General features: G+C 37.8%; 4 protein-coding genes and 2 long non-coding RNA genes across 8 annotated transcripts; 4 read left to right on the forward strand and 2 right to left on the reverse strand.

Annotated features, from left to right (window-relative positions):
• Positions 1-20: 20 nt before the first annotated feature.
• LOC110227241 lies at positions 21-950 on the reverse strand. The gene is made up of 3 exons (XR_002331009.1): positions 645-950; positions 321-537; positions 21-110 (listed from the first exon to the last, which is right to left on the reverse strand). It is a non-coding gene; the product is annotated as an uncharacterized LOC110227241 (long non-coding RNA).
• Positions 951-1,166: 216 nt separating this feature from the next.
• LOC9308816 lies at positions 1,167-2,817 on the forward strand. The gene is made up of 3 exons (XR_002331017.1): positions 1,167-1,456; positions 1,782-2,298; positions 2,411-2,817. It is a non-coding gene; the product is annotated as an uncharacterized LOC9308816 (long non-coding RNA).
• Positions 2,818-4,228: 1,411 nt separating this feature from the next.
• LOC9308817 (vesicle-associated protein 4-3) lies at positions 4,229-6,257 on the forward strand. Its single transcript, XM_021020792.1, has 7 exons — positions 4,229-4,733; positions 4,980-5,050; positions 5,123-5,204; positions 5,321-5,439; positions 5,550-5,627; positions 5,760-5,882; positions 6,016-6,257. Exons 1-7 carry the CDS (start codon positions 4,394-4,396, stop codon positions 6,070-6,072), a joined length of 870 nt encoding a protein of 289 aa, XP_020876451.1. The 5' UTR covers positions 4,229-4,393; the 3' UTR covers positions 6,073-6,257.
• A 301-nt stretch (positions 6,258-6,558) lies between these two features.
• Positions 6,559-8,529, forward strand: LOC9308818 (polyubiquitin). Its single transcript, XM_021020740.1, has 2 exons — positions 6,559-6,669; positions 6,993-8,529. The coding sequence occupies exons 1-2, from the start codon at positions 6,574-6,576 to the stop codon at positions 8,364-8,366; spliced, it is 1,470 nt and encodes a 489-aa protein (XP_020876399.1). The 5' UTR covers positions 6,559-6,573; the 3' UTR covers positions 8,367-8,529.
• A 700-nt stretch (positions 8,530-9,229) lies between these two features.
• On the reverse strand, positions 9,230-11,880 carry LOC9308819 (probable ADP-ribosylation factor GTPase-activating protein AGD13). 3 transcript variants are annotated; one of them, XM_021020772.1, is made up of 9 exons: positions 11,778-11,880; positions 11,337-11,415; positions 11,100-11,181; positions 10,695-10,770; positions 10,431-10,594; positions 10,194-10,341; positions 9,994-10,116; positions 9,813-9,908; positions 9,230-9,729 (listed from the first exon to the last, which is right to left on the reverse strand). In XM_021020772.1, the coding sequence occupies exons 2-9, from the start codon at positions 11,374-11,376 to the stop codon at positions 9,448-9,450; spliced, it is 1,011 nt and encodes a 336-aa protein (XP_020876431.1). In that variant the 5' UTR covers positions 11,377-11,415; positions 11,778-11,880; the 3' UTR covers positions 9,230-9,447. The 3 variants fall into 3 exon arrangements, with proteins under 3 accessions (XP_020876431.1, XP_020876432.1, XP_020876433.1); XM_021020773.1 differs by lacking the exon at positions 11,778-11,880 and adding an exon at positions 11,681-11,773; XM_021020774.1 differs by lacking the exon at positions 11,778-11,880 and adding an exon at positions 11,733-11,751.
• Positions 11,881-12,514: 634 nt separating this feature from the next.
• On the forward strand, positions 12,515-15,731 carry LOC9310907 (sister chromatid cohesion 1 protein 3). The gene is made up of 11 exons (XM_021021547.1): positions 12,515-12,645; positions 12,842-13,108; positions 13,202-13,248; positions 13,317-13,369; positions 13,468-13,735; positions 13,831-13,942; positions 14,009-14,145; positions 14,214-14,884; positions 14,971-15,056; positions 15,146-15,281; positions 15,369-15,731. The coding sequence occupies exons 1-11, from the start codon at positions 12,515-12,517 to the stop codon at positions 15,468-15,470; spliced, it is 2,010 nt and encodes a 669-aa protein (XP_020877206.1). The 3' UTR covers positions 15,471-15,731.
• The last annotated feature ends 101 nt before the right edge of the window (positions 15,732-15,832 follow it).

A 15,832-nucleotide genomic window follows, 5' to 3' on the forward strand; every position in this document is an offset into this window, starting at 1 on the left:
TGAGCTAGCACGAGGAGACTAATAGCAAGAGATGCAAACCGAATATAATCAGCGATACTCGAGGAAAATGTGAAGTAATCCACAACTAATGATCCATCTGCTCCATCACACTGGGATCATTAAGAAGAAGAAAAAAAACACAAATGAGAAGCTTCATAGAGGCACGATATTCAAAGGAATCTGATTCAATACAAAATTCAACAAGAGAAGAGTACAATTCAACAACAACAACAAATATAGAGTTAAACCCAATTTTCATAATCACATCCAAATCAAAAGCAATCAAATAAAGAAATGAGTTTAAGAAGATGATTAAGAACCTTAGTTGGGAAAAAGTTTCCTCGACCCATTTGAATGAGAAGATGAGTAAATCCTCTTTTCTGCAATTCGTCTTTAACATCTTCACTAACCACTGCTTTCACAAGCGCATCGAAACTCGTTGTTCCTACAGTTACAAACACTCTCTCTTCGCATTCTCTCTATCCTCCATTTTTACACCACTCGATTTTGTCTCTGGGATTAAAGTTTATACAGTCACTGCGAATTTTCAAAAAAAATCGATTCTCAATTCCAAATCAGATACGATTAAAACGGAAGCAATTGAGGATTATTAATCATTGTAGCTAGGTCCGATCGACACATACCTGAGGACACGCGAAAGCACCGATTGGTCTTAAGAGGCAGATCCAAGAATCTTGCTCCGATCTATGGCGTGATTTGTCTCCTCTGTCCTTTGCTCTTCCACTCTGTTTTTATTAACGGCAAACTACTGTTTCGGATTATTTGTGCTGGTTTGTAATGGGCTTTGGCCCAAAACTAACTATTTTTTTTTTCTTTTCAATTTATTATTAGCTTTGACCTATAAAGTGTTGTTCTTCATAAAATTAGAGCTTAATGACAATATATCTTGACACATAAAGTGTTGTTTTTTGGGTTTAGGATGGTAGTTCAAAAGCTAATAAATTAATAATGTGGCATTACTTATGGAGCATGTAACTTCATTATTGATGTGGCATCAAAATTGTCGAAGTCTTTCACCATTCCATTATTAATGTGGCGATGAGAAGCCTGATTGTAGAAAATAAGATAGATTTTATTTTCTCACACATTGTTTTAATCTGGTGAAGATAATGTCTAGAGATAATTGGGTGAGAAGTAACGAATCCAGACTTAATTAAATTTTCGACATTATGCTCATCGGCCCAAGACATTAAAAATTTCAGCCCATGTTTCTACCGCTTCTACCCTCACGCGCAAAAGTCAAACAGCCCAATTTATAACTCATTACATTGAACAAAATAAGAAGATATCTCTTTATCTCTTCATTCATTTTCTCTCATCCATCCTTTCTCTCTCTCGAAACTTTAAGTCTCGTCGTCTTCTTCCTTTGTTTCGAGGACTGAGTTTGCTCCGGTGAGATTGCTAATCGGCGTCGCCTCATATCACAAGTAACTGGGTATCCCATAGATCCGAATCCGAAGAGGCGAATTATCACTTTCATTCTCTCTCAAAACCAATTGATTTTTCCTTAATTCGTTTAGATCTCTCTGTTTTAACCTCTGCTTTCTTTTTTTCGCCATTACGATTTTATTTCTAATTTAGGCTTTCGTCCTCAAATGTCCTTATACACATCCTTAGATCTGCATGTATCTTCACCTCTTTGACGTAGATCCACTGTTAGACACCCATAATTTTATTTGGAGCTTCATACATAAATTGCATGTCATCATCATCCGTTTATTGATCTATATTTCTAATAAATTGGCTCCTCTGTTTTGCAGGAAAATGGCAGATATTGACCTTTCTTCTAGGCTTTTGCGGACTGAGAAGAACCTGCCGGTGATCTTGTTAACATGTACTTTAAGCTTAATATCATCAAAGCCGTTCTAAAGGCCCTGGCTCCCAAGAAGATCGAAACCATTCGACCTAGCTTTGAGAAAATCATGGATCTTTACTGAAAGCCGGTGTTCTCCGAGAAGTTGGCCCACAATGATGATTCCGAGGGAGCATGTTGAGATGATTCGGGATTTGGATGTGTTTTTGAAATATCCTTGGGGTCGGTACAGTTTTGATATGACGCTGCAATGCATTAAGTCTAGATCTTTACTTCAATTGGCTTAGGCCACTGTTGCCATCCAAGGTTTTATACACGCTTTGGTCCTTGTATTTGTGGAGGCTATGCCGGCCATCCTTTCAGTAGGTTGTGATAGAACCGAACCAGAATCCGACGATGAACATATGTTCCCTGTAATTTCTTTGAAATTAGATAAAGTGTGGGAATTGGATAGAGAAGCTCAGGTATATTAGACCTCTACGTGTTTATATAAATGTCCATTCAGTTTTTGTCATGCGTTATTTGTTTAGATATACGGCTATATCCCTTTTTAACGTCTATCAACCGCTTTTATAGGTCGATGTTCTGTCTATCATACCTTCGGCTGATGTTGTCACTGGGGTGGAAGATTGCGGTTGGGTTGATGAGGTAAGTGACCCCAGTGTTCAAGTATTGTTAAAGCGCCTTGAAGAAGGTGCCAAGTTCAGCCGTTAGATGTTTATTGGTTGTATTAGAGGTTTGGGTCAATATTCGAAGGACAATTTTCCGCTGCACCCGTTGACTTTCATTAGAAACCCAATGAGGGTTGTGTATTTTATTATAATCTACCTATGTTTTCTTTTGGATTATTCCTCTATCCTTCTTTTTTATTTTGAACTGTTGTTCTACCAGTCTTTCATCTTCTGAACTAGTAGTATCTGTATTTTTCTTTCAATCTGTTGGTTATACCTTCTAACCTTTTCTGGCTCTACGTTTTAACTTTTCACGCGATATAAATGGTCATTCATTAGCTATAGATAGCTATATTTATAAATACATGTATATCTAGTTATGTACAACTACATATTCAATGAGTTTTACTCCTCTTGTTAGATATGTAGACGTCTATATTAAAATGTGTATGTCTAAGCAGCTCTTATGTTGGACATGCGCATGTGGGGCGCGTGAGGGTCAGTTACTTGGCAAGCATTTAATATATGTCATTTCAATTGTACTTTTATGTCAGAAGCCAAACACACGCGCATACGTTTTACGCTTCCTGGTTATTTTGTAAATAACTTCTAAAAGTGACCCTTTTCTAACTTTTGATAATACCTCTTTGCCGACAGCTTCTGATAATACCCTTCCCCTAATTTGTGTTCCCATTTTTACTTCTGCCCAAATTCACTCTAATGTCTATGCTGATAGAATGTTCAATTTTGAAATATGTCTAGAATAATAACAAAAAATACGAAAGTTTTTTCATCATTTTCTCTCTCTAGTTTTTGTAAAGTTAATTTTAAAGTGGATTTATCGGCACGAAGTGTTCGTGTTGTCCCGCATTATATTTTGTAACATGTGAGATATTATAGTTTTGACTATAACGTTAAAATGGTAAAATTATTTGTGTTAAAAAGATATATATTTGAATGATTATTATCAAAGAGCAAAAATTTACAGCGGGAAAACAAAAAATGAAGATTGTAAGTTTTTTGTTTTGTTTATTAAGTTTTAGTTATTTAATTATTTTTTACTGCTAATTTTTTTCCAGAACGTAATCACTATAACAACCAAAAAGTAGTTTAAGGGCTTGATTGGTTCTCCTGCTAGCACCCGCCTAGCGGCTGTTAGCGGTCGGTTACGGTTGTTAGCGGTTGATCCAATCACAGAAATCGTTCCACACCGCTTCGAACCTCTCGAAATCGCTGGATATCAAAAAAGCTCTTTCCCGCAAGCGTTTGCGGTTGCGGGCGGTTGCGGTTGGTTTAAAAAAAAATAATAAATATATATTATCAAGTCATATATATTCACGTTAATTCTAAAAAAAATAATTATTTAATTTTAATTTTATAATATTAATAATTATTTTTTGTTTTAAATATAAAATTTATTTGAATAATTATTTAAGGTTTTTAATCATTAATCATATTTAAAAAATTTATACTTTTTCATAATTATAGTTTTTGGTGTTTTATACTTTTTTATAATCATATATTAAATTTATTTTGGTAAATTTTGGTTTAACCGCTATCGTATCCGCTGATCAACGAGTCGTAAATCTCCCGTAAACGCACCCGTTTACAACCGTTTAACCAATCGGTCAAAACGCTAAATAACGCTTGAAACCGCAATCGCCTGCTTCCGCAAACTCCCACAACCGCAACCGTAACCGCTGCGTTTAAACCAGTCAAACCCTAAAGCGAATCCAAAACGCCATCGTGTTAAACGCTATTCCTATCTGCGTTTTACCTCTTCTTCTCCACTTCTGATGACTTCCGCTTAATCGAAAAACACCAACCCGGACTTGAAACCAGCACAATCAAATCCACTTTAATCCTTCCCCTCACATCCGATTCTCCGATGGCATTAACGGAGGAAAAATCCGGTTCCGATGGTCGCCGTCGGGGCAAATTCAAGCTCCCCTTTCGAAACTCCAACGCTCAAGCTACCTCATCCTCCTCCGCCTCTTCCATGGCTACTTCTTCTTCTTCTTCTTCTGCAACATCTTCTCATCTCAATCAAAATTACATTCATCAATCTCGCCATTTCCAATATCACGGACCTCCTGTCGTCGAAGGATTGGGTCAAAACCATCATCAATCCACCGCCACGATCCCTTCTATGTCATCTGTCGCGAGATCACTTCTTCCAACAAAACGCCGATTAAAGCTTGATCCTTCAGCAAAACTTTACTTCCCTTGTGAGTCAATATCACACTATGATCCAAAAAGTTTCGAAATTTGATAAAATTGAAATTGGGTACTGAAGATGGTGATGTTGACTTGTAGGAATTGTTACGTTACTATAAACTGTATAAGCCATTGGGCAAACTTTAGGACTAATGTTTTCTTTGGAATAAAATGTGGACCAAAATTTGTTGAGTGTTGTCAATTTGAAGGTTCAGTCTTTATTGGGATGAGATTGTAATGAATTAGTTTGTTTGCAGATGAGCCTGGGAAGCAAGTCAGGAGTGCCATTAAGATTAAGAATACGAGCAAGTCACATGTAGCGTTTAAGGTTTGTTATGGATTCAAAAAGCTTTTTGATTATGGTTGTTGTCATCTCTGCTGATTATCTCGGTTTATTCAGTTTCAAACAACAGAACCAAAGAGTTGCTTCATGCGCCCGGCTGGTGCTATTCTTTCTCCTGGGGAAGAAATTATCGCAACCGGTATTTGCTTCTCTTGTATATTTGCTTCTTTGTACTGTTTGATTAGGGTATTTTGAGCATTGGCCTCGAGGATTATGTGGTGACTGTTTGTTTCTATGTCTTGTTGAATCTTTTAGTTTTTAAGTTTGTTGAGCCTCCTGAGAATAATGAAAAGCCGATGGAACAAAAGAGCGGGGTTAAGTTTAAAATCATGAGCCTGAAGATGAAAGTCCCAACAGACTATATGCCTGAGCTGGTATGTGAAACTTGTAGAAACTACTGGTCAGAAAAGAAAAGAGAAGATAAGATAATATAAGACTTTTGTTCTTGGATTCTAAGAATTGTGGATGCTCTTGTGTTTTGCAGTTTGAGGAGCAAAAAGATCATGTCTCTGAGGAGCAAGTAATGCGTGTGGTATTCTTGGATCCCGAAAACCCTAACTCCGTGAGTCTTTATTCTTCTTCTTCTCTTTCTGGTTCTTATCGCCATCATTTGTGAACTTAACTGGGATCATTTTTCTGCTTAAACAATTCTAAGTATCACTGATCTTTAAACTTGTTACCTCTCTGTCTACAGATGATGGAGAAATTGAAGAGTCAATTGGCTGAAGCGGATGCTGCAGATGAAGCACGGAAGAAAGCATCAGAGGGTATTGTTGGTCCAAAGCCAATTGGAGAAGGGCTTGTGATCGATGAATGGGTGAGCATCATGCAATGCCATTCTTTTCATGCCTTACTCACTCGTCTTCTTTTTGTATTGTTTTGTTTTATAAGACAACAAAGAAAGTGTGATACTGATGTTTAATGTGTTTATCTTCTGTACTAATTACCAGAAGCAACGACGAGAGAGATATCTTGCACAGCAACAAGGAGGAGTAGACGCGGCTTGAAAATAAAAGACCACCAAGACCAAAAAGTGTGTGTGTGTGTGTAACTGTGTATGTGTTTTTTGTTTGTGCCCAGTCAAAATGTGTTGTGTGAGGAGATAGAAGATTGTATTTATGATCAGTAATCCCAAAATTATTTGCAGAGGAGATCATCGTGTTTGGTAATGAAGCAGCGCATTTTGTTGTTTTGAGAAATGGGACCCAATGTTCAATTATGGGCTCCACCGTTGATTAAAAAAAAAAAAACGTCTGGCTATGATAACGGCGTTAGAAATTGTGGTTGTCGAAGTTAATAAATAAACGGCGTTAAAGTGGTTGCCGCCGGCACAGAAATCGTGTTTATCAACTCAAAGCACAAAATACTTTTCCTAACCTAAAAATAAAGCAATTAATTAGCCAATTACCCAAACAAACGTTGCGTCAATACACGTCATTATACACACGTGTCGCTATTTCTTCAGCTTTCTCGTGACCGACGTCGTCTTCGTCTTCTCTTGTATATAAATGAATACCCAAAGACCTCATCTTCTTCACAATTCAGATTCCAAATTTCTCAAACAATCTAAAATCATTCTCTCAAATCTCTCAACCGTGATCAAGGTAGATTTCTGGGTTCCTTTTCAGTTTCTTCGTATTGTTTCGTTCGATTCGTATTGTTTCGTTCGATCGTGATTGAGTTTCTGTTCTTTGAATTTCATTCGGTTAATCTTTGATCAGAGACAAAGTTCTGAGTTTCTTCGTTAGATCTCATCTTAATTCTTGATTAGGGTTCGTTGTTTTCGTTGATCTGTGTTTTTACGCGTTGATTCTTTGAATTTGATCTGATTTGTTCTAAGAATCTGAGTTTTATCTCTTAGATCTATCCAAATCTGGTTTTGTGCGATCGAATTTGTCAACTAATTTCGGTTTTTCTGAAATTACAGATGCAGATCTTTGTTAAGACACTCACCGGAAAGACTATCACCCTCGAGGTGGAAAGCTCTGACACCATCGACAACGTTAAGGCCAAGATCCAGGACAAGGAAGGCATTCCTCCGGATCAGCAAAGGCTTATTTTCGCCGGAAAACAGCTAGAAGATGGCCGCACGTTGGCTGATTACAATATCCAGAAGGAATCCACCCTCCACTTGGTTCTCAGGCTCCGTGGTGGTATGCAGATTTTCGTCAAGACCCTAACGGGAAAAACTATTACTCTTGAAGTGGAGAGTTCTGACACCATCGACAACGTGAAGGCCAAGATCCAAGATAAGGAGGGTATTCCTCCGGATCAGCAGAGGTTGATCTTCGCCGGAAAGCAGTTGGAGGATGGCAGAACCCTTGCTGACTACAACATCCAGAAGGAGTCGACCCTTCATCTTGTTCTCAGGCTCCGTGGTGGTATGCAAATCTTCGTCAAGACGTTGACTGGAAAGACTATCACTTTGGAGGTGGAGAGCTCTGACACCATCGACAATGTCAAAGCCAAGATCCAGGACAAAGAGGGTATTCCTCCGGACCAGCAGAGGTTGATCTTCGCCGGAAAGCAACTTGAAGACGGCAGAACTTTGGCTGACTACAACATTCAGAAGGAGTCTACCCTTCATTTGGTGTTACGTCTGCGTGGAGGTATGCAGATTTTTGTGAAGACTCTCACCGGAAAGACCATCACCTTGGAGGTGGAGAGTTCAGACACTATTGACAACGTGAAGGCCAAGATCCAGGATAAGGAAGGTATCCCTCCGGACCAGCAGAGGTTGATCTTCGCCGGAAAACAGTTGGAGGATGGTCGTACCTTGGCGGATTACAACATCCAGAAGGAGTCGACCCTTCACTTGGTGTTGCGTCTCCGTGGAGGTATGCAGATCTTCGTCAAGACTTTGACTGGCAAGACGATCACTCTTGAAGTCGAGAGCTCTGACACCATTGACAACGTGAAGGCCAAGATCCAGGACAAGGAAGGCATTCCTCCGGACCAGCAGCGTCTCATCTTCGCTGGAAAACAGCTTGAGGATGGGCGTACTTTGGCGGACTACAACATCCAGAAGGAGTCTACTCTTCACTTGGTGCTAAGGCTTCGTGGTGGTATGCAGATTTTCGTGAAGACTCTGACCGGGAAGACCATTACCCTCGAGGTAGAGAGCTCTGACACCATTGACAACGTGAAGGCCAAGATCCAGGACAAGGAAGGTATCCCTCCGGACCAGCAGCGTCTCATCTTCGCTGGAAAACAGCTTGAGGATGGTCGCACCTTGGCTGACTACAATATCCAAAAGGAGTCTACTCTTCACTTGGTGCTCCGTCTCCGTGGTGGTTTCTAAATCTCGTCTCTGTTATGGTTAAAGAAGTTCATGTCTCGTTTCTTTTAAAAAATTTGGTGGTTTGTGTTTTGGGGCCTTGTAAAGCTCCTGATAAATAATTGATGAACTCTGTTTCCGTTCCTGTTATCCCTTTCTTTCTAATGACAAATCGAACTTCTTCCTACTCGTCTTTTTATCATCGATGGGTGTTTTACATGATCTGTGCTTGTTTTGTTTAATAAGGCCTGAAATGTGGCTCGACTCTGTTTCCGTGCTGACTGTAGACAAACTTAACTCGTTTATCTTCTTGAGGGTGTGGGTACGTAAAACAGAGAACAAAAACACTAAAAATTCCTATGAAGTGTTCCACGCTTTAGAAAAAAGGTTCATAGCAATTTAAAAGCCATGTCCCAGCAAAAACAGGGGACATTACATGATATGTCTGAGAGGATAGATGCTATCGATGATGAGTGAGCTTCTTGGGTTTATGATGGAGATGAAGATTCTTCCTTCCAAAGCATTTTACCTACAATGCCTTTTCTCATCTTTACATTAGTTGTTGATGGCAAGTGTTGGCCTCTGGTAGATGTAGCGAAAGTCTTTACATTAGTTACAGCTTATATGGTATATCTTCTTGTGGGTATGTTGTTAAGAGAGAATGAACATTAAAAATAAATGCCTGTATTTAGAAGATAGGTTTATAGCAATTTAAATTCTTTTCAGGGGACACTTGATGTCTGAGAGGAAACTGCAAGATGCTGAGTCTGTCGATGATGAATGAGCCTCATGGTTTAATGAAGAAGATGAAGTTTCTGTTGTGGGAAGTTTGAAACTTTGAAGGAAAGACTCTGATTTTAGTTGATGATCACAAGTGAAAGTGTATGTACATAAGATGGATATTTCTCCTTTTTCCATCAATCAAAAACATCATAGTAATCCATTGGGTTATACAAACATCAACATACATTTTCCTCTGGGATGAGGATAAAAATGCAAAAAAGAGTTGTGAAAATTTCCACCCAGTGAAGATTCAGTAAAAAAAAAAAGCAAAGAATGAATCAGTCAAAATACATTATAGAGGTTATGAGACCCTATTTGACACTTATTGGTCAAGTGGTAGCCATTCCATTTCTAGCTCTAATTCTCCAGACTCTACATTCTGAAGCTTGATCTGAACCTCCTGTTTCACTTTCCCATCAACAATGTTAATGATACTGTCATCTATTAGTGGATTATCATGCGATTTTAGCCATTTCCCAATCTGCATATCCCCAAACATTTCTGGATCCCCAAAAGCCATTGCAGATGTTATCAAAGGTTGGATATCAATCTCTGCTTCCCCCATTATGTCATCAGCAGAAAATGTATCATAATCATACACTTGCTGCAATCACATAAGAAACCGTAAGATATATATAAGCTTTGCCAATGACCGAAATCATCAGTAGAAAATCAATCTGCTTTTACCAATTTCACAGGGCCATAGCTCTCAGGAACAGACAGCATGAGTTCTTGATTCCATACCGGGTTCAAATTACTATTCACAACAGTTGTCTGAAGTTTCTGAAGAAACAAGAACAAGTTTACTCAAGATTCACAAACCAATAAGATGTGAAGCTAATAAACAGATGCAAAGCAAATCACTTACTTGCTTCCCTAGATTCAACACAACATATGGATCACTTGACATCATGTCTCTGATTGCTAAGTTAGTACCTTTCTTAATAGTCACCTTCAACAATCCAATAAACTCTACCATTCCTTCCTGAAACTGTCAAATTTACCGATTTCAAAACATGCAAGAAGAAGGTATAAAAAAACGTTAACTTTGCAAGTTAGAAGCTTTACTATCTTCTGTGATGATGAATTTGTGCGAAAACTATCCATGATCTTTCTAGAAAGACTTGATGTAAGAAAAGCTGAACTCTTTGTTGAGCATTTCCCGGATGTAATCCGCAAGCTTGGCTTCAGAAACTCTTGCAGTTCATATTTTGCCCTAAATAAAGATTCAAGGATTTGAGTAACTCACTATACAACAACAATTGATTTATCTTGTCACAAAGTTTTTTTGTTTTTGAATCTTACCTAATGAATCTCATACGCTGGTCATGACTAACATCAGGTCCAGGCTTAGAGCATGTGTCAGGTACAAAAGCTTCGTAAATTGAATTAGCAGACGCATTTCCTCCAATTTCAATCATGGAATCGACTTCCTCATCTGACCATTCATCAAGTGTCACAGACAAAACCTGGAGAAATTAAACTATGAGTACACAATGAAAGAGATGATTTCGTTTGAGTAATGAAGAATATAGACAACAAATGGAAACCAAAATGTAATAAAGCAACCTTTGAGATATGAGTGCCGAGGCTTCTGTGCACACCGCAACATTTTAAGCAAATGAATACCCCGATATTTGCTGATCTGAAAACAAGCTACTAACTGATTATTCAACACAAGAAACAAACACAAAGATACATAACTAAAGACACAAGAACATGTAGATGGAGCTTTAATGTGAATAAGTAACTTTCGGTTATGGTAAAGAAATGTGAGATTTTCAAATGTATCAGACTTTTGACATTGTAGATTTTCCCCTAAATGAACAGAGAACATACAGAGCCAAACACATTGAATTAGCATAAGAGTAGCTATACTAGAATCGTTTTAAGATTTCAAAGTTATACGACAAGTTGTTTATTAGCAAACTACAATAAGTTAACAAATCGAGAGACTTAGCAGCGATAACTTACGCCCATTTAGGATCAGAAGCGCCACAATCAGCGCAGACTCGGTTATCAGGTTGATTTAAAAGATCTCTGATTCTCCTTTTACCTGTTAAAACACAATGTGTATTGAAAAAACATTTTGTGACGCCATGATAACAACAAAACATGAAAAAGTCAAGAAATTTCTCTAAATCTATAGAATTCACCACGCACACACACACAATCATGAAATCCACAAATGAATGAAAGAATGAGTCATACCTGAGCCAGGCTTACCGAGTCCGGCTGCATAATTGCTCATTGCTCTTCTTTCAAAACCCAACAATCATCAAACAAAATCCTACATTGAGAACAACCCATCACGCACAAATTGTTGGAAATGAACCCAAAATAAGAAAGTTCCAATATTTCTTTAGGACATCAAATTGTTGTGAATTTCAAAACCAAAAAAAAAAAAAGGTTAATCACGAGAAGAATCTCTAGGAAAAAATATCAAAAATAAAAAGCCAATGTAGATCATCCTTATGTGTTCGGATTCCGACACCGGAGATTCAGAGGTTAAGGAGAGAAAAACAAAAACCGAAATAATAAATTAAAAATTTGACCTTTAACATTTCTAGGGATTGGATGATTTTAATATGAAACAAGAACACATACAAAGATTGGAATTGAGAGAGTCAGAGAGAGATTTGGTGTTCTTACAATGTTGGGGAAGGGAGGATAGATAGACTAAGGAAAGAGGTGAATTTACAAGAAAAATGGCAAATGACAACTACGTGCTCACTTTTCTTTTTTATCAAATCAAATTAGAGCAAATTGTTAATTTAAAAACCCCAAAAAAGAAAAAGAACAAAAAAAAAAAAACTCTTTTCCAATCCGACGTTGTTTCAAAGTTTTGGTTATTAAATTGGTTTATAAAAATCGAATCCAAATTAGTACAAAAGAAAATGACATTCGGTCGGTTTAAATTGGTTTGGCTTATTAGCAAAACATATTATTTTTATATCATGTTATAGTAGAGACGAGAGAGTCCTTATTTTAAAGATGGCTAGGATTTTGAGGAATTTGCTCCAATGGATTAAGTATCTCTTCATCAATGTAATATAATTAAGATTCAAAGATTTGAGTATCTCACCATAAATGATATTTACTAATTTTAAAAATTCTAAAAAACCAAATATTTGAATAATTACGAGTATACCCCTAATATCGTCAATTAGAGAAGAGTAGGAACGGGCATTTTAGTCAAATGGTAATTTTTTTCCTTTGGCTATGATTTAGCGCCACCGAATATTTTCCCGCGCCATTAAAATCTGTTTCTTGCTCTCTAAAATCACATAAAACCCTAACCTCTGTCTTCGTCCCTGTATCCGATATTGATTCGTTTCTCTCTCAATTCATCTCTGGTTCCTAAGAGAGACCTAAATTGTGTAGTAAAAATGTTTAATCCGCATAATAAGTCTTTTCTTCTAAAGAAATCAGTGAAGACGGCGTGGTGTGCCGCTCACGTGCAAAATCTCCTCGAGAAGAGTCAATACATTGCCACAAACATCCCCAAAACAGTTGGTTCGTTCGTCTCTTTCTTCTTCGGTTTTCCTTTAGTGATCAAAGTTTGCATTTTTATCCCCTTTGATTGTAACCGATTCGAAAAGTCAAAAAATTTAACAGTTTTTTCTGCTCAGTTATGTTTGTTTTTGAAATGGGCATTCACTAAATTGTTTTAATCCTCATCATTGTGCTTGAGTATTTGCTCTGCTTTGTTAAAGTTTTGACTTTTCAAATGTAATTGTGTTTGCAGATCATATACTGTTACATGAGGTACCAATGTCCATAAGAATGTCAGGTCACATTCTAATTGGAGTTGTACGAATATATTCAAAGAAACTCGATTATCTTTCTCATGATTATAATCTCCTTAGAAGTTTGGTAGCTAAACCAGAGGATTTGAGACAGGCACAGTTTCATTTAATAACTTTGCCTCAAACACTAAATTTGGACGAGCTCGACTTGGAGGATGACGATACACTTTACATGTATCCACTTTTTCACTTTTTATTTGGAGTTTTGATTTGTTGTTATAAAGCTTGAGAGATCTTAACATGATCTTTTTTCTATGTGAATCTTAGGGAATTCGAAACTCATATCGGGAGTGAGGAAGATATCACTCTCTCTGGTACTTTTTTTACCTCTTTATTTATTTTGCTGTATATTGTGTTCATGATGCTGATGTATATTTTGCAGATCAAATTCCTACAGGCATTGATCCTTATGTTACTATAACATTCGACGACGAGGTGAGATTCTTGCTTGCGAAGTTGATTCTCACTTACTGGTTTTTCATGTCTGCAAGAACATGTTATTGAAGGAAAGCTTTTGTATGTCTTTCTTACAGGATATCATTCCAGAATCTATCCCGATGGATATCGAGATTGAGAAAAGGCGTGATGCTGCACGCGATTTAAGCCCTGCGTCTCATTCACCATTTGCTGCACAACAACAGAATGTCAGAGTTGGATCCTTACATGAAAGTTTGAATGATAAGGAAGCCACTATTCATAATATTGATGAAGAAGTGTTAAATTCTAGAGGGCATTCCATGTTTGAGTTTCGCTTAAGATCTCCAAGTTTTGCTGGTTCTGAGGAAGAACGTGCAGATTTTGGTGAGTAAACATAACATAGTTTGATAATGTTATGCTAACTATATGCACTATCTTATTATATACTTAAAATATTTTGGTTTTGTTTTGATGTTAAGTGCATCCATCACCTGAACTGGTTCTGCAGCCAAGTACTCCTCCTCCCACACCACAAACAAGGCCAAGAAAGAGGAAGCACTATGATAAGACCTATGTCTTATTAAGTCACAAGTAAATAACGTTTCTATGGCTTTGATTATTTCATTACCTGTTGTATACTGATCAAAGAATTTACAGGATCCTGAGAAAAAGGCTTGAGGATCCTAGTAAGACTGTTCGTAAGAGAAAGAAGTTGCCTTCATCTAAACTAGGTTTTTGGAGACTTGATAACCAGTCAAAGAAGGATCAACTTTTCAATGAGCCCTTGTTTACTGGTAACTTTCCACTGACTCTTTCTTTTGCCTTTTGTTTTTTTTGAAGAATGAGTATTGACTGTCTATATGTTTATCTGCAGGCTTCTCAAATGTTTTACGCAGTGTCTTTGAAAAGGACTATGTAGCTTCAAAACCATATCTTGCTGTTCCTGATGAAACTATTCCAGAACCTGCATCATCTCCAACTCGAGAAGCTGAAACAGAAATTAACCCGGCCTCTCCAGTTCCTGATTCTACTAATCGAGACAGTACAGTTCAGCGGCCTCCACAACAGGAAACTGAAGATGTCCAAGGCGTTGCAGGTCCTCAATCCGCGCGTGCAGAGTCTGTAGCAGCAGAAGCACAATCTCCTCAGCCATCTAACAATGACGACATAGAAATCGAACATTTCAGGGATGGTGGTTTCCATGATTACATGCCGTCACCACCTCCACGATCCTCACCTTTTAGAACCAATGACTTCACCACTCAGCCTAACACTTGGGAGACAGAATCTTTCAGAACAGAGACTTCAACTTCCACAAATCCAGAGAATCTACCTGGACTAAACATCCCTGAGTACATGCCATCACCACCTTTAAGATCTTCGCCTTTTAGAACCAACGACTTCACCACTCAGCCTGAATCATTGGAGACAGGATTTTACAGAACAGAGCCTTCAACTTCGACAATTCCTGAGTCCTCCTCACCTGGACTAAAAACCCCGGGGCTTCCAACTATTTCTGAAAGGATGGACGAGGTTTGTTCTCACATTGTTCACTTGTATCTACCATTCTTGGTGCTTCTTGTTAACATTGATATACTATTTGGCTGTATGCCATACAGGAACTTTATTTCCTTGAGGACGGTGGCAATAGCCAGGTAAGATCACCAGCTACTCAATATTCTGATGCTTTGCCAGGGAGGACAAGGTATAAAGATTCCAAAAACACACATTCATATAGCTTTTAAGAGCCTACTATATCTCTACTAACTTGCAACATTCACTGAATATCTACAGAACCGTGGCTCAGTATCTTAAAGAACGTTGTTCAAGTAGTCTCACTTCAAGCCATGCTTCTGGAGATCTAAGTTTGAACAAGATCTTGGAAGGAAAGACAAGGAAAATAGCTGCTCGAATGTTCTACGAGACACTGGTGAGTGGTGATTGATCCTTTCTTTTAGTCTCGCTACTCTCTACATTGCATGCCTCTAACTGAGATGAGTTGTTTTTTGGATTACAGGTATTGAAGTCTAGAGGACTTATAGATATGAAACAAGACCAACCCTATAGCGATATCTCTCTGAAGTTGATGCCTGCCCTTTTCTCAAAGACTCAACTCTGAATAAACAATGCTCACTATATCCTGTGTATACAGTATACTAACGTTTATGCTTGCTAGACAAGGAAGTAGTCATTCTTAATTTATTGCCTACTTAACAGTTTTATTCAAGAGATTAACCTAACCAAGAGTTCAATAATCCCACGAAAGAGGAAATTTCAAACCCACTAATGAACTTACTCTCTAAGCTTCAATATCTAAAATAGTAACTCGAAACCTTGCTCCCCAAATATTCTCCTCCTTAAAAAACGCACACATTTATTTGTCTTGAGATATATGCGAATCTCGTATAGATAACTCTGTCGTATATCATAGATAAGTTTGAGAATATTTATGTATATCTATTTACTGGTATGTAAAATCTA

The sequence above is a fragment of the Arabidopsis lyrata genome, assembly GCF_000004255.2.
Source record: "Arabidopsis lyrata subsp. lyrata unplaced genomic scaffold ARALYscaffold_6, whole genome shotgun sequence".
Taxonomy (NCBI): Eukaryota; Viridiplantae; Streptophyta; class Magnoliopsida; order Brassicales; family Brassicaceae; genus Arabidopsis; species Arabidopsis lyrata.